Below are 19,369 nucleotides of genomic sequence, written 5' to 3' on the forward strand. Positions count from 1 at the left end.
CACACAATATATGTCTCCTACCACATGTCGTCAAGTTCGCCCTTGAGGGTCACCGGGGCAGCCCATAGTAATGGTTTCATATGGAATCCAATTGGAAAGCGATTGTAATCGACCGATTAAGGCATATACTGGAGTGCCACATAGGTTAACTATTATGGTGGAGGAATGAGAAACTATGAGAAAGGGCTTGCCTTCTCTTAACTAAGAGACGATCTCTTAGCAACAATATGTCTCATCACATATTCCCGGATATCTAGTTATCAGAAGACTAGAAAACAACCCATTGTACACCATTTTTATTGCCTTCTCTTAATTATGTGGCAGACTTAAGATAAGACTGTCTTATCAACCACTATACATGTCCTTACAATGATGATTCCTAATCCACGTGTGTCGTGTTGAATACCACGCAAACGTGTGCCTCATGAAGTGCTAACGATGCCATATGGGCCGAGCCATTTACGGGCTTATTCTATATGATGTGTCTTCCTCCACCGGTTGGGGAAGGTTTTAGAACATTCCCTGAACCGGTTTTTTTGTTTCTTTCTGTTGGGTTTCTTCTAGATTTCTTTTTTTTCCTTTCTCTTTTTGTGTTTTTGAAACTAGCGAACCTTTTGATTTGGTAATATTATGTGAATCTGCAACAAATTTGGAATTTTAAATGTTTTAAAAATTCATGAACTTATTTTTATTTGACGAATTTTCAAATTCACGAACATTTTTTGAATCCCTAAACATTTTTTGATTTGGAATAATTTTTCAAGTTTTATTATATTTTTTTAAAATTCATGAACATTTTTTCAGATTCACAAACATTTGTTGAATGGGCGAACAAGTTCTGAAATTTCTGAACGTTTTTTTAATTCACATTTTTTAAAATTTGATGAAATTTATTTATTTCTTGAATATTTTATGAAATTTATGAACATTTTATTTTGTGAATTCGTGATAGCTCACTAAAGTTATGGGATAGAAGTACTAATTATGATATTTGATAACGTGGAAGGGTTATAGCATGAAACTTTATTACACTTGGAGGAGATTGAAAAATATCACATGACACCATGATCGCAATTTAGATGTTTGTAAACTAGGAAACATACAATTTTGCCTTCTCTCGTGGCTATGGGTGTATTAGGCATCTTTAGTCGTACCAATAGAATAAGTTGTTGGAAAACACACCTCAAGATAATGAAAAATTCTGAAAAAAAATCACGATATAGGTACCATGCACATCAATTATGATATAAAATTTCAAACTCAAATCCATCCACAACTTGGAAAAAATAACCCAAATTAGACAATTAATGGTGCCAAATATGCATTCGGGTTGAATAATATCATATTGGTGCACATCATTTTTGTTTCTCGGTCGATGAACAAAATTTGGATATGAAGTTTTGAGAAATGGTAGATCTATATTGTCAAAAAAGTCTAGGGCTTCTTGGATCCAAATGAATTTTCTAAGAATTTTGGAGGATTGGAATCCTTACTAAATTATTCTGTATGGGTTGTTTGATGTGTGTGTGTGTGTATATACACATATGAATTTTTCTTAGGATTTCTCCACATTATAAAAGTTTCCTTATTCAAACCTATTAGTGAGAATCCTTTGTCTTTTATTTTCCTATGGCGAATAAAATAAAATTTTGGCACAAAGAAAATCATGCAGGATTAGAATAAGCATGGCATTTGCAATCTTGTGTTTTCATATGTCTGCAAATCACAGAAACATTCAATAGTTTTCGTAATTATTGGAGGTGCTAATCCACAATGCCAACACTTGTTCGTGAGTCCATGAGTCCCAATGACCAAAGTTTGATTTTCTTTTTTTGAGGCAAATGACCAGAGTTTGATGAGCACCTGTTCTACCGTACGTGCACCAACCGATCTTACCGTACCCACGAAGCTCTGCCGCGGCCCGCCGGCCTTCACCGGCACCGGCGCCGGCGCGTCCGGGAACAGACCGACCGCCGCCTTCCACGTGCCCGCGGGGTCGCCCTCATCGAGGCGACCCACTGCGGCGCCGCCGCACCGAGGGCCCCCGTTACTCTGGCGCTGGGTTATCCGAGGCCGTACTGGCACTGGCAGGAGGCGGACTGGCGGAGGGCATCCCTGAAAGATTCTTTCTGATTAGACCTGGCTTGCTCTGACCTGATGAGTGATGCCCTGCTCTGTTCACTCGATTCCACACTGTAAGTGAAATCCATGTCGAAAAACATTCCTCTCCCCGCTTCTCGTGTCATTAACAAGCTCTACTTGTTATTTGTTGTTCCTTGCAGTGATAAATGATGTACATTATGAGCTCCTGAATCATTGGCACTGAAGCTACAATGGCCCTGTTTGGATTCATAGGTTAGAGTTAGTTTGGGTTTGTTTGGACTCAACTAACCCAAAAATATCCAAACAGGAGGGTTAGTTTGGGTTAGATGCATCTAGCCCATTCAAAAAATCTAACCCACCCAAGAGATGCTTATTTGGGTTAGTTCTTCTCGGCACCACTAAAAAACATATTTTTCTCTCGCTCTGCCCGCAGCAGATCCCTCCTCACTTCCTCGAAACTTCTCGTCTTTTCCCTCCTTCCCTCTCGCACCGCCCGTGAAGGCGCCTCGCCGTATCCGCGCTCCATCTAACCCTGCCATCCAAACACCTCTTTGGCTAGAGTTAGTTTAGGGCTGATCAAGATTAGAATCTAACTCTAACCTCTAACTAAGTTAGAGTATCCAAACAGGGCCAATGTAGAATTTCTTGTAACATCCTTGTTTGTTTTGATCTCTCTTGTCGTTTTTGCCATGGAGGCTCAGCTGCACTGCACTGCACCACAAGATACTGACAGAATCTAACTTGTACAACACCCTCTGGGTATTGCTATGCTCTCCTTGGCATTGCTAAAAGTCGGAAAATGATTCTAGCATATGTCACTAGATGCCTTCTGCTGAGATTCCAAAAGTTCTCGATTGGAACCATGTCATGCTTTCATCTGCATCTCTCTGAACAACTTTTTAAACGAGACTCTTTTTCAACCGAAGATATGATGGCACTACAAGTATCAGCTGGTGTGGTGTGTGTCTGCATATATGTACGCCCTTTTGCTCTGGGCTTGGGCATCCTTGGCATTCTGGCTGCTTCTCTGCAGAAGTACTGGCTCTTGGCAAAGGTAATAGCCTTCTGGTCTTTCTACTCTCTACATCCTTAGAGTTAGAGCATAAACTTGCTGCAGCTTAAGATCATGTTTATGGTCTTCTGATCCTATTTTAGGCTGCTCTTTTTCTCTGGGCTTGGGGCTGCTTCTCTGCAAAAGTATTGGCTTGTTCAAAGAGCTTCTGGGCAAAGGTAAGAGGCTTCTTGTCTTTGTACTTGCAACATCTTTAGATCATAAATTTGCTATACCTTTAGATCATGTTTATGATGGCACACAGGAACCTAAAGTGCATAGCTTACGTTCTATTTGTCCCGAAATTAAAAATGGTTCTAGTATTAGACACTTTTCTTTGATTTATCTGCTCTGGCATGATGGATGCGTATCCATGTGAAGTTGGAACAGACTGCTGGTAATAACTCATATTACTGCATCTTTTTATTTTCCTCTGAAAGAAGTACTGGCTGTTGGCAAAGGCGTGTTGGCTTCTTGTCTTTCTTCTAGATCATAAAGTTGCTAAATCTATAGATCACCTGAAGTGCATAGCTTACTTCCTGTTTGTCCTGAAAAAAACTTGCTCCAGTATTGGACACCTTTCTTGCATATATGAGATAGGATTTTCAGCACCCCGGTGCCCCTACACCCTCTATGAACAGTAAATTCAAAACAAATTAAAAAAAATCGAAAATATCTGAAACTTTGGGACATCGAACATAATGAAACTTTTGATGATCTTGCAAAGTTTTAGCTAAAAATAACATTCGAAGAGCACTCAAATAAAAAAACAAAATCATTGTTCAAAGTTTATGTACATTTTTTAGCAGTGATTTTGTTTTTTTGGTGAGAGCTCCACGAAGGTTATTTGTTTCTGAAACTTTGCAGGAACAGCATACCTTTGATAATCTTTGATCCCTGAAAGTTTCTGAATTTTTTTAAAATTTATATGAATTTACTGTTCATGAGGGTGTAGGGGCACCCGGGAGCTGTTAGACATTTCTCATGCATCAATGTGAGGTTGGAACAGACTGCTCATAATAACACACACTACTACATCTTCATATTTTAGGCTGCTGTATCTTACATTTGTCATGGCACCGGATCAATACCATGAGCAAGGTAACAGGAGTGGTCACAACATCAGCAGCAAATCCTTTCAAAGATGTGAGGGCTGCGAGGCACATTACTATTGGTGCCATATGGATGATACCCAGAAGTATTTCTTCAAGTGCATGGTTGGCAATTTCCACGATAAAATGGCAAGCCCTGGTGCATCGATGCCCTTTCTCTCCTTCAGATGGAATTCCATCCCTGTTCAGAATGATAATGTCGTTGTTTGCTTGTTCATGCAGACCATACCACAGAAGTTTGTGGAGAATTTCAAAGGTCAGATCTCTGAAGTTATCAAGATAGAAGCGCCTGATGGAAACATATTCAACGTTCAGGCTACCAAGGATCTAGACAAGATAGTCCTGGGATCTGGATGGGGGGTATTTATCAGCTTTTATGAAGTAAAAGAGGGCAATTTCCTGGTCTTTAGGTACATGGGGGATTCTCACTTCAAAGTTCTGATATTTGATTTTGGAAGTTGCTGTGAGAAGGAAGTGTTCCACGTTCTCGTGAACTGCGGCTCTAATGCCCAAGAAAAAGACATTCATCTTGATCAATCACCGCTGAGCGAAAGGCGATGCCAGAATGGTGGATCAAGCAACAGTGGGTCCCATCGAAGGTGCGAGCACTGCGATGTGCATTTCTATTGGCATCACATGGATGATAGGCAGAAGCATTTCTTGAGACTCATGTTTGGCGATTTCCGTCAAGAAATCGTAAGACCCTGTATAATCAATGCCCTTCCTGCCGCCTTGATGAAATGTCTTCTTGATCAGAGATATATAATTTGCTGATTGTTTTGTTGTTTGTTCCTGCAGAGTATACCAGAGAAATTTGTGAACAATTTCAGAGGCAGGATATCTAAAGTTATGAAGCTAGAAGCTCCTGACGGAAACGTATACAACATTCAGGTTATCAATGATCTGAACAAGATAGTCCTTAGATCTGGATGGGCAGCATTTGCCAGTGCTTATGAACTAAAAGAGCATGACTTGCTGGTGTTCAGATACATTGGGGACTCTCACTTTAAAGTGCTAATATTTAACCCAAGTGGTTGTGAGAAAGAAGTATTCCACATTGTCATGAACCACACTCCTAATCTACCAGAAGCGGGCATATCTCATGATCGGTCATTCCTCAAAGAAACAAGGCATCGAGACTGCGAATCACGCGATAATAACAGTAGGAAAACTAAAAAGATGACTCCGCTGTACTCTCCTTCACTGAGATCAGGTAAAGAATTGAAGGGTTGCACGTATATTCTCATTGGTACCTGTAATTGCTAACTGATGTCTTGATGATCGGCGTTGTGCAGCTGAAGGTGTCACATCTCCAGAGGACACCCTGAATTCAGGTGGCCTTCGGGAAACCACCAAGCCTCGCTATGTCCTAGCAATGGGGTGCAATCTGACTACAGTGCAGAAGGCAGAAGTCAACGCGCTTGTGAGGAAAGTTAGGCCTGCTATTCCATTTTACATCACAGCCATGAACAAGACAAGTATGTCTGGATCTCTGGTATGTGTGCAGTATCCTCTACAGATTCAGTGAGACTCCTGCAAAATTTGTTATTTAATGTTCAGATCTCTTGTCTAAAATTTTGTTGGAATTTTTAATATAGTATCTCTTCGTAAAGTATAATCTTCAATAATTTCAAGGCCTGATGATCCAGTCGTCTCTAACAGGTCATCTGCAAGGATTACGCTGCCAAATACCTTCCAGATGAAGACCAATTCATCACACTCTGCCATCCTCATAAGAGCAACATATGGATAGATAATTTGAAGGTTATTACTGATGGTTCCCGCATGCTTTCTGTTGGCTGGTCGTGCTTCGTTCTCCACAACGAGTTGCGGGAAAGTGACATCTGCCTATTTGAAGTATCGAAAAACGACGGTGAAGTGACAATGGTTGTTCATTCTCTTGAAGGAGCTCATCACCTACAAGGTGAGTATGCAACACATTGACACCTGCATATATGACATTAAAAAACAATGCTCAGGATCGCCAACTTAAAAAAATGAATTTATGAGTCAACGTAGAAATAGACTCCCTTTTTTGGGGAAAACTTTGTCTTTGCCATTCCAGTCTCTTTACTTGATCATTTTGGAATTCCCATTTGTGTTTTTGCAGGGAAAGAGCTCGAATCTCAAAAAAAGCGCAGATATCCAGTTAAGGCCGAGGCCACCGAGGACGAGGAGAGTGACAAGGAACATGTTGAGTCCAACTACTACTACTCAAGGCATGCCAATGGCCTGACCAGCGATGAGCAAGAGGATATATTCAGGTCAGAGTTGATCCAACAGGGCAATCCCGTGTACATTGCCCTCCTGGGGAAGAATCACCTTAAAAAGAGGAACAACTTGCTGGTAAGCCCAGTTGTTCTAGTAATGACAGACTGTAATACCTAGATGGCTTGGGAAACTGCCTTTGATAGACATTCTGAACTGTCGCTACGAAGCTTTCTGTCCTAGTGACTAATGTTCTGTATGCAGACCATCTCTAGAAAGTTTGCGGCTAAGCATCTCGCAGCGAGGTCACATGACATCCTGCTCCTGAGACACAACAGGGGAAAGAAGTGGTGCGTGAGGTACTACTACCATTCGATCTTTAGGGGTTTCTGCAACAGTCCATGGACCAAGTTCGTCCATGACAACAAGCTGCGCGAGGGCCACATCTGCGTCTTCGAGCTGATCAAAGGCGTGCCTAAGGCGATGATGATTGTCCACGTGTTCAGGAAGGTTGATGGCAGGCTTGCTCTGCTGGACTAACTAGCCAGGTTCCTACGTAGATGTATCCTTCTGAGTTTATCGTCGAATTACTGAAACCTGTTGCCACTGAGAGCTGAACTGGGAGTAGTTTATGTACGAGGCAAGCGCACTAATATGGTTCCAGTAGAACTAGTTGTTGAGCCATACCGTGTGAATGTTCATTCCGGATCTGTCAGGCGTCACTGTGATTTCAGAACATAGAGAAGTATTTCGGCACCATGCCAACAAATCTAGCGCTCACTCCACTGAAATTCTCATGAATGTAAGCTCAGTTGACTGAAATTTTATTGAACCTAAATTGAGTATCAGCTAGTGCATATTTTACTCGAGGGCTGCTACTCAGCTAATAGAAGTTGTAGCTTGTAACTTGTGTGTTCATGTTTAACTTCGCAGTAGGAGGTTCTCCTACTGTTCAGGGTTCAAAAAAAAAAACTTGTGTGTTCATGTATCGGTTCTTTAAGTGGTGATCGATTATGAAAAATTAATTGCTCATTGCAGTGATCTGGTTCTGGCTATTTTGTTAGACCTGTGATGATATGAAGTGTGTAGTTGCAACATTTTTTTTTTTGACAGAAAAACTGTAAGGAAGGTCCCTACAGGTAGTTGCAACATTCAGCATGGCTTATGGTGATGCCTGCCGCTGGAAATCTTTTGATTCTTTTTCTATACATAAGTTCAATGAGCAGCATGCATGTTTTCCCTCTGGTTTTACAAAGTAAGAATTAGTATCTCCGGTTCTTTCCAGTTCATAATCATATCTGGTTTCACAAATTCAGAAATATGTGAAGCAAATTGGCAGGAGTTGCCGATCACAACATAAACAGCAAGAATCAAGCGGTAACATATTCATCGATGGCAATGAAAACAAATTTAGAATTTCGAAATAACATCTTCTCGATTTGATTTGTGGATGGGCCCATAGCTTAGTGGTGTCGCCCCACTGACCTGGGTTCAACCCCTCTTCGGGTCGAAATTAGCGTCTAACATTCTCTCCTAATATCTGGTCTCGTTTATTTTAACTTCTTCTCAATTCGCCGATTAAGTTAAATCACATCTAATTACTTGAAACCACATATAACTTGTTTTGCTTGAGTTGGTCATTCTGGCAAAAGATAATCTGAAAAAAGGAATTGACAAGGATGCACTAAGTGTTGCTTTTGTGGCAATGAGGAGTCCATTCAGCATCTATTGCTTCACTGCCCACTTGCTAAACTATTATAGCAATCTGTTCATATAGCTTTTAATCTACCGCCACCCGCGAGTAGTATGAATATGTTAGGAAACTGGCTAGTGGGGGTGCATCCAAAATTGAAGTCTCAGATTCATGTGGGAATTTGTGCTTTACTTTGGGCCATTTGGAACACTCGTAATGATTGTATTTTTAATAGAATAAAAGTTTCAAAAAAAATTACAGGTTATCTTTAAGGCCATCACCTAGATCCATATGTGGTCGTTACTATGCAAGAAGGAGGATCGGGCGCCCATGGTCTTTGGGTGTAGCCGATGGGAGATAGTCTCTCAAGATTTATTTAACCGATTTGGTTGGCGGCCTACTAGTAGGATTTGTGATGCATGAGGCTCATTTTCCTTCGCTTTCCTCTTTTTTGGTTTGTCGTTTGGGCACCCAGGTATGGCTTTTTTTGTTGACGAATTTCATTGTGACCAGGTGATAAACCTGTTCATGGACAACCCGGCCCGGAGGCCCGGACCCGAAGCCCGACATTCGGGCCGAGCTCGGGCTCCAGTTTCTCGCCCGAAGCCCGGCCCGAGAGCCCGAAATGGCTATATATATATTATTTTAATTCGAAATATAGGTATAATAAGCTAATATAATATTCTGAATATGATTAATTTAATTATAAAAAACACCACTGTTCATGTGCTTCGGGCTGGGTCGGGCTCGAGCTTGCGATTTTTTTAGTGGGCTTTGCCAAGCCCAGCCCGAACCCAACCCGGCCCGGGGAATGATCAGGTTTACCAGGTGATGAACTTTGAAATAATCAATAAAAGGTTGCATGCATCACTCAATGCAGAGGCCGAGGGGCATCCCCTCTTTTTTTTTAAAAAACTATACTCCAGGTCATTCCATGCCACACAAGGCAAAACTATTATGCTTCCTGCTAGACATGGGATTCCTCTACATTATTAAATTTCCATAATTCAAACATATAAGTAAGATTTTTTTTTGTTTTTCGACCCTAATAACTGGGAAAAGTCAGCTCTAGAGGGGGGTTTTGGCCGATTGAATGAATGATTATGTTAGCTGGAATTAAACCCCTAGGTCGAACCCCTCCCTCTCTGTACGACATTCCCCTAAAGTGCCCCAATTGGGCCAAAAACGCCCAATTTGCTAGTACTACTACCAAGCCCAAAATTTGGTACTTGGACATGTTTTGAATATGCAAAATGGATCAGATAAAAAAATGGCATCACATATATGATAAAAATGCCATCATATGCAGGATCGGATAAAAAATGCTTTAAAAGTTAAATTTGTAATGGCTTGATAATACAAAAGGACTAATTAGTGGGGGTATGTTCATACAAAAGTTGGCATATCTAAGATTTTATAAAATATCTTATACAAATAAAGGTTAGACACGATGTTTCATAAAAAGATGATGGAAAAATATCGAAAAGAAAAATGTGAAAGTTAAAACTTTTTTCATGGTAACACGTGTCTCATTTGTACCCCCTCCGTCCCAAAATAAGTGTCTCAACCAAAATAAGTGTCTCAATGTTAGTATAACTTTGTACTAAAGTTAATACAAAGTTGAGACACTTATTTTGATACGAAGCGAGTATATCATAACGATCATAGTACACACCGACCTGACAAAACCGAAAAGACAACATATCGCTAACTTTTGCATAAAGGAACACCAGGCAAGAAGTAAAATTACAATCAAGACCGAAAAATCTACTGAGCTTGACACCAACACCCATCACCTACCTCTGGCACCACCACAGCAGCCACCAAAGGAAAAAATGATGGATCACCTTCATACCCGACCTCGATGTGGCTCCATCGCTGATATGCAACTTGTGGACCTTCAAGGTGGGTCACGAAAGGCGAAACCACTACCGTTAAACAAATCAGACCAGGGCAACACCCCGGACATGCCATCGAACTTGAGATGTGACACCCCACACGACGTGGGAGGAGAAAACTATACCTGCCATCCACGAACCCAACACACGATCCATCATCTTTCAGATGCCGCTCATGCAGACCACAATCTGCATCCGCTCCTAAACTACATCCCAAGCTCCGCGTTGGCGTTGGAGCAAATGCCATCGCAACGGCGGAGCTCGAGGACACAGGTCCACCACGAGGATGTCTTCACCGCCACGCCATGTTTGCCTGAATAGACCGGTTTCCAAATCCATCCCCAACCATAGGACCGATGGCCTCGTCAGGAAAGGATACGAATAATCTTTATTCAGCATCGTCATCGTCACCACTGAAGCCAAGACGATGAACAACCTAAAAACATAGACTACAAGGGAGTAAAAACGATCCACATGCGTGGATCCGGCGACCCCCCTCACCACCGACGGCCAAGGTCGCCAGCGGAGGGAAGCCGCTGGAGGACGGCGCTGAAAGATGGCCTCTCCTGGTGGCGGCTAGGGTTCCAGCGGTGTCGTGGTGGGCGCACGGCAGATGCCAAGGGATGGCTAAAGAGAGGAGGAGGCTCAAGGGCACCGGTGGGCTCCAGAGGCGAGGTCGGCATGAGCAAGCGTGGGACGCAAGACATACCCAGGTTCGGGGCTCTCCGGAGAGAACACCTCTAGTCCTGCCGAGTTTGGTTTATATGTATCAATACAAAGCTGCTCCTGGAGCTGTATGGAGGAAGAAGGAGGGCAAGCCAAGGCTTATGCCGCTCCCTCTCCTTATGTGTGGGTGTGGCTAGTCTGATTGTGTGTGGTGTGCATGCGGTGGCTCTGCCCGTGTACATGAGGGCTCCTGGGGGGTTTTATAAGTCAACCCCCCAGGGTTACAATGGTAAAGTAACAAGGCCATGGGACCGGGTTGTCATTGTCCGGGGAGCCGGCGCTGGGACCCGCCGGGTGCCAGGGCTCGCCGGGTTCTCCGGGCACGGGTCCCGTGCGCCAGGGGGCACTGTTTGCCGTCTTGTCGATCGTCACAGAGTGGCCGGGTTGAGTCCGCTACAGTGGCGCACCACCAGGTCGTCATCTGCTGGCGTCAGCAGTGACGACGGGTGCACTATAGCCACGCCGGCCCTGGTCAGCAGGGTAGGTGGAGCACTGTTGCCATGCCTTGGCTGGTTAGAGGAGTTGGTGGGGCACTATCGCCTTGCTCATCCTTGAATGGAGACTCGTCCCATCGTACGACTGGGATGGGACGGGAGCTGACCCGTGGCCGGGTTGGGGAACACGCCACGGGGAGCTGGCTTGTTGGAGAAGTCTTGGTGTGCCGGGTTTGGCCGTCTTGCGCCAGCCGTTGGGGCCGGGTTGCCGTCCTGGCCGGGTCGAGGAGTTTGGCCGGGTCAAGAGACTTGGCCGGGCTAGGCGACCCAGCCAAGTGCGAGCCGGATTGAGGGGCGATGCTAGCCCCGATGTTTTTGAAAAGGATCCGAGTTCCGTTGCCTGCCCGGGGTTCATCCCCCCGACAGTAGTCCCCGAAGCTCTGAAGGTCTGCCGGGTTCGAGTAGGAGGCCCTTCGCAGTTTCTCCCCTGAGAAGGCAAAGTCGTGACCGCCGGGTCCGGCAACACCCACTGTGTGCCGGCTTCCGGAAGCCGGATCGCAGCGTCTTGATGCGGGCGGGAAACCGAGGGGTCCGTCGAATATTGAGGCAATCTTTTGGGTTTTGCACGGGCGCTCGGGAGTCGAAGGGGCGTGACAGGCCATGCGCGCGACAGGACAGGGCGATGGATCAGGGCCCACCACTACACGCCCTTGGCCCACGCGGGCGGAGTTATTGCGGCGTCTGCGAGTCGGTTGCCATTCTCGAGGCAGTTATTGCATGTGGTACGTGCGCACTTATTGCGGGGAAGTGGGAGGGGCAAGCGCAAACGATCCCACTTCCTCACGTTCGAGCCGTGGCTTATAAATTGGGGGGAGGGGCGGCGGAAACCACTCCCACACGCGCTCTCCTTCTTCTTCCTTCTGCTCTTGCGACCGCCGCGCGCTGCGACGCCCCGCTGTCATTTAAGCAGAACCTCACCGCCAATCTTCTCTCGTCTTTCTTTCTCCGCTTTGCATCGTCGATGGCGCTTCCATCGGGCTTGTGGATGGGTTCCTCCATCACCGTGGAGGACATCGCGTACCTTCGCGATACCAAACGCTTGCCAAGGGAGACAGCGGTTGTCGTGTGCCTGCCGGAGGGCGAGCAGGAGCCGCGGCCGGAGGGGACCGAGCGCGTGGTCTTCTACTCGCATTTCAAGCGTGGGTTCGGCCTTCCCGCGAGCCACTTCCTCTGCACCTTCCTGGAGTTCTTCGGGCTCCAACCCCATCATCTTGGTGCAAACGCCATCTTGCAAGTCTCCGGCTTCATCACCCTGTGCGAGGGGTACCTGGGAGTCGAGCCCTCGATCACCTCTGGGTGCGCTTCTTCTCCTTGAAGCAGCATGGCCCGAAGGCCAGGGAGATGTCCTCCTGCGGGGCCGCCGTCATCTCCAAGCGGACGAGCGGGGGGTGCCCCAAGATGCCGCTGGAGGATTCTGCCAAGAAGTGGCAGAACTCCTTCTTCTACGTCCGCAACCTTGGCGCGGACCGCATCAATCTGCCGCCCTTCATTGACGCGACGCCGCAGGGGAAGCAGAACTGGAACTACTTCCCCAGGCACCCGTCGCAGGAGGTGCTCAACCTGTGCCAGTGGGTGGCGAAGATGAAGGAGCGGGAGGGGCTCACCGGCACGGACCTTGTGGCCGCCTTCATCATGCGTCGGGTGCTACCGCTACAGCACCATACCCACATCATCGGTCTGATGACCGGTCTTCAAGACCCCAACAGGATGTCGAACCTGCATCTGGGGGTGGACCAAATCGCCCGCCGGGTCAATGACATCTCCAAGGCCGGTCTGAAGGAGGATTGGGGGTTCGGGAAGCCTCCATACAGCCAGGCGAACCCGGCACCGGCGGTGAATCCTTGGTCTCTGTATTTTGCTGCCGCCCATCTTCTTGTTCGTCCTGACGCGACAAGGGAGGTGCTACTGAATGCCATCCAACACCCATATGAACGGGCACCGACGCAGGTGGTGCGGGCCGGCTCGGAGGAGCCCGTGGCCCAGGGTGAGGACCCGGTGGAGGCGAACGCCGACGCCGGCGCGGGGCGTCGTGCGGGTAAGCTTCTGTGTTCTTTATTTCTTGAGATGACGGTCGCGAGGCGGCATGGGGATGTTGACAAAAGTTTGGTGATGCAGCGGCGCCGAGTGGAGGAGGCGGCGGCGCGGCTGGAGCCGGGTCGTCTCAGGGGGCGGCGGCGGCAAGCCGGCCACATGGGAAGGGCGACGTGGCGCCCTGAAATCCGGCCGTGAAGCGCAGGCGGACCCGGCGGCCGGCACAAAACCGCCCACCAAGAGGAGGCGTCGCGCTCCGCAAGCGACGCCGGCGAGACCCATCGCCCCGCTGATATGTCTTTGTCGTGTCTATAATTTTTGATTGTTTCATGCCAATATTATACAACTTTCATAATTTTTGGCACATTTTTATATGATTTATTGGACTAACCTATTGATCCAGTGTCCAGTGCCAGTTCCTATTTTTTGCATGTTTTTTGTATCGCAGAAAATCCATATCAAACGAAGTCCAAATGCAATAAAATTATATGGAGAATTATTTTGGAATATATGTGATTTTTTGGGAGTTGGAATCACCGCAAACGGAGGCCCACACAGCCCATAAGACACCAGGGCGCGCGAGAGGAGCCTGGCTCATGCTGGTGGGTTGTGCTCACATCGTACGTCGGTTGGAGATCTACTTCGGGCGCAAGGAAGCGTATATCCGGAAAAAATGTGTTAAAATCTCATCGCAATCGGAGTTACGGATCTCCCAGAATATAAGAAACGGTTTTCGGCCAGATGTGGGGAACGTGAAATAGAAGAGAACAGAGAGGGAGATCCAATCTCAGAGGAGCTCCAGCCCCTCCGCCGCCATGGAGGCCATGGACCAGAGGGGGAACTCTCCTCCCATCTAGGGGGGAGGCCAAGGAAGAAGAAGAAGGAGGGGGGCTCTCTCCCCCTCTCTCCCGGTGGCGTCGGAACACCGCCGGGTCTAGGATCGTGACAGTGATCTACATCAACATTCTTGCTACCGTCAACACCAACTCTCTCCCCCTCTACGCAGCGGTGTAACACCTCTTCCCCTGCTGTAATCTCTACTTAAACATGGTGCTCAACTCCATATATTATTTCTCAATGATATTTGGCTATCCTATGATGTTTGAGTAGATCCGTTTTGTCATATGGGTTAATCGTGATCTTGGTTGGTATGATTGTATATTTTATTGATGGTGCTATCCTATGGTGCCCCCCATCTCACGCAAACGTGAGGGATCCCCATTGTAGGGTGTTGCAATACGTTCATGATTCGCTTATGGTGGGTTGCGAGAGTGACAGAAGCTTAAACCCGAGTAGGTGGTGCATATGGGATAAAGAGGACTTGATACTTAATGCTATGGTTGGGTTTCATGACCTTAATGATCTTTACTAGTTGCGGATGCTTGCTAGAGTTCCAATCATAAGTGCATATGATCCAAGTAGAGAAAGTATGTTAGCTCATGCCTCTCCCTCATATAGAATAACAAGAATGATTACCGGTACTTGTTATCGATTGCCTAGGGACAAATGACTTTCTTGTTGACAAAAGCTATCCACTTTTATTATCTTGCAATTTATTCATAGTTTTATTCTCGCAAAGTACTCATAGTTTTATTCTTGCAAAATAGCTTCATTCTTGTTCTAGGTAAAGCAAACGTCAATTGTGCGTAGAGTTGTATCGGTGGTCGATAGAACTTGAGGGAATATTTGTTCTACCTTTAGCTCCTCGTTGGGTTCGACACTCTTATTTATCGAAGAAGGCTACAAACGATCCCCTATACTTGTTGGTTATCAAGAACTTTTTCTGGCGCCGTTGCCGGGGAGTAATAGCATGGGGTGAATATTCTCGTGTGTGCTTGTTTGCTTTATCACTAAGTAGTTTCTATTTCCTGTTCTAAGTTGTTCTCTATCTTTAGTTATGGATATGGAACACGAAACACCAAAAATATTAGTGGTACTTGCTACTCAAGGAGATAGGGAACCTCCTAAAACCATCGATGCTCGTTATGTGAAAAATATTATGCACTACTTTGATAATCCTGAGAAAACCCCATTCAACATGATAATGGGAGTAACGTTGGATCAACGTGAATACTTTAGAGATTATCGGTTGACACAAAAGGGGAACTTTTATGGTATCAAATTTATATGTTGCATTGGTATGCTCGGGAGCTATGCTTGAGATATGATTATACTTGTTGCTCTAGGATGAACGCTCCACATCTTCCCTTTTCATGTGAATTTAATGGTAATGAAACCTTGGCTTCTTATGCTAATGGTAGATATGATTATTATGATGTGGAACGAATAGAAGAATTTGTTGCTTTTAAGGGTGCTTATGAAATTGAATCTTTGTTTATAAAGTTTGAAGATTTTGATGATTCAGTTTATAGACCTGAAAATTTTGCTATGCTCAAATATTGCTATGATAATTATAATTGCAATTACGATATTGATTTACTTATTGAGAAAATCTTCGCTGTCCGAGAAAAGACTAATATTTTGCAGGAGTCTATGGAAGAAGAAATTGATGATATTGTGAGCCCATTGGATGAAAAAGATGAGGAAGAGAGCGAAGAACAAAATGAAGAAGAGCGGATTGATCACCCGTGCCCACCTTCTAATGAGAGTAACCCTCCAACTCATACATTGTTTAATGTCCCTTCGTTCTTACCGAAGGATGAATGCTATGATAATTGCTATGATCCCATTGATGCATTTGAAATATCCCTTTTTGATGAACTTGATGATTGCTATGCTCATGGCCAAGATGCCAATATGAATTATGCTTATGGAGATGAACTTGCTATAGTTCCTTATTTTAAGAATGACATTGTTGCTATTGCACCCACACATGATAGTCCTATTATCTTTTTGAATTCTCCAAACTACACTATATTGGAGAAGTTTGCACTTATTAAGGATTACATTGATGGGTTGCATTCTACCACTACACATGATAATTTGATGAATGTAATATGCATGTTCTTGCTGCTCCTACTTGCAATTATTATGAGAGAGGAACTACATCTCCACCTCTTTATGTTTCCAACACGATAAAATTGCAAGAAACTGCTTATGCTATGTATTGGCCTATACTTGATGTGAATGAATTGTTCTTTTATGACATGGCGATGCATAGGAAGAGAGTTAGACTTCGTCATTGGTTAATATATGTTGCTTTGTGCTCATTACTAAATTCCAAATCATTGTTAATTAAAATTGGCTTTGATATACCTTGGGATCCGGGTGGATTCATTACTTGAGCACTTTATGCCTAGCTTAATGGCTTTAAAGAAAGTGCTGCCAGGGAGACAACCTGGAAGTTTTAGAGAGTCCTTTATTTTTTTGAGTGCTTTTATAAAGTTTAAAAACAAAAAAATATAGAGGGGAACTTAAAACTTCACAAAAATAAAAGTGAAAGTGAGATAGACGAGCACCATGGAAGCGGGAGCATGCCTTGAACTTTGTTCATGCCCATGGAAACTTTGTGAATCTTGAATTGCAGAAACTTTTCAACAAAAATAATTATCCCCTTGTACAAATCCATTGTATTATAAAAATAATGTGCCAAGATTTGCCTTTAGGATGTTTAGATTACTTGTTGGTATGTGCGGTGCAGAAACAGAAACTTTGGCTATAGTGCGCGATTTTACATTTTTTACTGGAACGTTGAAAGCTTCTGAAACTTTTTGCACAGTATTTCTATAAAAAATGTTTATTTTTCCTTATTGTTTCAGAATTTTTGGAGTACAAGAAGTATGGTGAATTTTCAGATTACTACAGACTGTCCTGTTTAACACATATTCTGTTTTTGATGCATGTTTTGCTTGTTTTGAAGAAACTATCGATTCTATCGGTGGTATAAGCCATGGAAAAGTTATATTACAGTATCTAAAATGCAAAACAAAATATGAATTGGTTTGAAACAGTACTTAGAGTAGTGATTTGCTTTATTATACTAACGGATCTTATCGAGCTTTCTGTTGAGTTTTGTGTGGATGAAGTGATCAAAGATCGAGGAGGTCTTGATATGAGGAGAAGGAAGAGAGGCAAGAACTCAAGCTTGGGGATGCCCAAGCCACCTCAAGTAAATATTCAAGGAGACTCAAGCGTCAAAGCTTGGGGATGCCCCGGAAGGCATCCCATGTTTTTTCAACAAGTATCGGTATGTTTTCATCTTCGTTTCGTTCATGTGATATGTGTGAATCTTGGAGCGTCTTTTGTGTTTATTTTTCACTTTTCTTTTATGCACCATGCTGGTATGAGATAGTCCATGGTTAATTTATAGAATGCTCATTGCACTTCACTTATATCTTTTGAGTGCGGCTTTATAGAATGCGTCATGTGCTTCACTTATATCATTTGAAGTTTGGATTGCCTGTTTCTCTTCACATAGAAAACCGTTGTTTGAAGAATGCTCTTTTGCTTCACTTATATTTGTTAGAGCATGGTCTTTTGTAGAAAGAATTAAACTCTCATGCTTCACTTAGATATGTTTAGAGAGTCAACAGGAATTGGTCAATTGCATGGTTAGTCATAAAATCCTACATAAAACTTATGGATCACTGAATATGATATGTTTGATTCCTTGCAATAGTTTTGCGATATAGAGATGGAATATGTGGGAGGTACTAGTAAATGGTTGTGGTTAGTAAGAATATTGGTGTTAAGGTTTGTGATTCCCAAAGCATGCACGTATAGTCTCTCGTTATGCTATGAAGTTGGAGCATGATTTATTATTGATTGTCTTCCTTATGAGTGGCAGTCGAGGACGAGCGATGGTCTTTTCCTACCAATCTATCCCCCTAGGGGCATGCGTAGTAGTACTTTGCTTCGAGGGTTAATAAACTTTCGCAATAAGTATATGAGTTCTTTATGACTAATGTGCGTCCATGGATTATACGCACTTACTTTTCCGCAATTTGTTAGCCTCTACGGTACCGTGCATCGCCCTTTCTCACATCGAGACGTGGTGCAAACTTCGCCGGTGCATCCAAACCTTGTGATATGATACGCTCTATCACACATAAGCCTTATTATATCTTCCTCAAAACAGCCACCATACCTACCTATTATGGCTTTTCCATGGCCATTCCAAGATATATTGCCATGCAACTTCCACTGCTTCTGTTTGATGACTTGAGCATTCATTGTCATATTGCTTTGCATGATCATATAGCTGACATAGTAGTTGTAGCTCAGCCATCGTTCATCATTTTTCATACATGTTACGCTAGTTCATTGCACATCCTGGTACATGCCAGAGGCATTCATATAGAGTCATACTTTTTATAGGTATCGAGTTGTAATTTTTATTTCTTTTGAGTTATAAGTAAATAGAAGTGTGATGATCGTCATCATTCATTTTTAGAGCAGTGCGCGAGTGAGAAAAGGATGATGGAGACTATGATTCCCCCACAAGTCGGGATGAGACTCTGGACAATGAGAGAAAAAGAAAAAGAAAAAAAAGAAAAAAAGAAAGAAAAAAAATTAAATAAACAAAGAGAGAAGGGGCATTGTTAGTATCCTTTACCACACTTGTGCTTCAAAGTAGCACCATCTTTTTCATATGGAGAGTCTCCTATGTTGTCACTTTCATATACTAGTGGGAATTTTTCATTATAGGATTAGATGCACACCCATTTAGTTTTCATATTGAGCTTTCATACACTTATAGCTCTTAGTGCATTCGTTGCATGGCAATCCCTACTCCTCACGTTGATATCAATTGATGGGCATCTCCATAGCCCGTTGGTTAGCCGCGTCGGTGTGAGACTTTCTTACTTTTTGGTCTTCTTTATATTTACCCATATCATCATACTCTATTCCACCTATACTGCTATATCCATGGCTTGCGCTCATGTATTGCGTGAGGGTTGAAAAAGCTGAAGCGAGTTAAAAAGTATGAACCAATTGCTCGGCTTGTCATCGGGGTTGTGCATGATAAATACTTTGTGTTAAGAAGACAGAGCATGACAAGACTATATGATTTTGTAGGGATAGCTTTCTTTAGCGTTGATATTTTGAAAGACATGATTGTTTGTTGGGATGCCTGAGTATTGATGTCTTTA

At 43.9% G+C, this 19,369-nt stretch overlaps 1 protein-coding gene across 1 annotated transcript; it reads left to right on the forward strand.

Moving 5' to 3' along the window:
* Nucleotides 1-1,783: 1,783 nt before the first annotated feature.
* Nucleotides 1,784-7,332, forward strand: LOC123124387 (B3 domain-containing protein Os12g0591400-like). The gene is made up of 9 exons (XM_044545010.1): nt 1,784-2,195; nt 2,283-3,157; nt 3,259-3,333; nt 4,206-4,962; nt 5,065-5,479; nt 5,562-5,761; nt 5,929-6,190; nt 6,377-6,612; nt 6,739-7,332. The coding sequence occupies exons 2-9, from the start codon at nt 3,078-3,080 to the stop codon at nt 7,012-7,014; spliced, it is 2,301 nt and encodes a 766-aa protein (XP_044400945.1). The 5' UTR covers nt 1,784-2,195; nt 2,283-3,077; the 3' UTR covers nt 7,015-7,332.
* The last annotated feature ends 12,037 nt before the right edge of the window (nt 7,333-19,369 follow it).

This window comes from Triticum aestivum, chromosome 5D, assembly GCF_018294505.1.
Source record: "Triticum aestivum cultivar Chinese Spring chromosome 5D, IWGSC CS RefSeq v2.1, whole genome shotgun sequence".
Lineage (NCBI taxonomy): Eukaryota > Viridiplantae > Streptophyta > Magnoliopsida > Poales > Poaceae > Triticum > Triticum aestivum.

Excerpts from the sequence above, each read along its gene's own strand:
- LOC123124387 (XM_044545010.1), top strand. The coding sequence starts at position 3,078 with ATGTACGCCCTTTTGCTCTGGGCTTGGGCATCCTTGGCATTCTGGCTG. Across the intron at positions 4,963-5,064 it reads GCGATTTCCGTCAAGAAATC|AGTATACCAGAGAAATTTGT; the intron begins GTAAGACCCTGT and ends TTGTTCCTGCAG. Across the intron at positions 5,480-5,561 it reads CTCTCCTTCACTGAGATCAG|CTGAAGGTGTCACATCTCCA; the intron begins GTAAAGAATTGA and ends GGCGTTGTGCAG.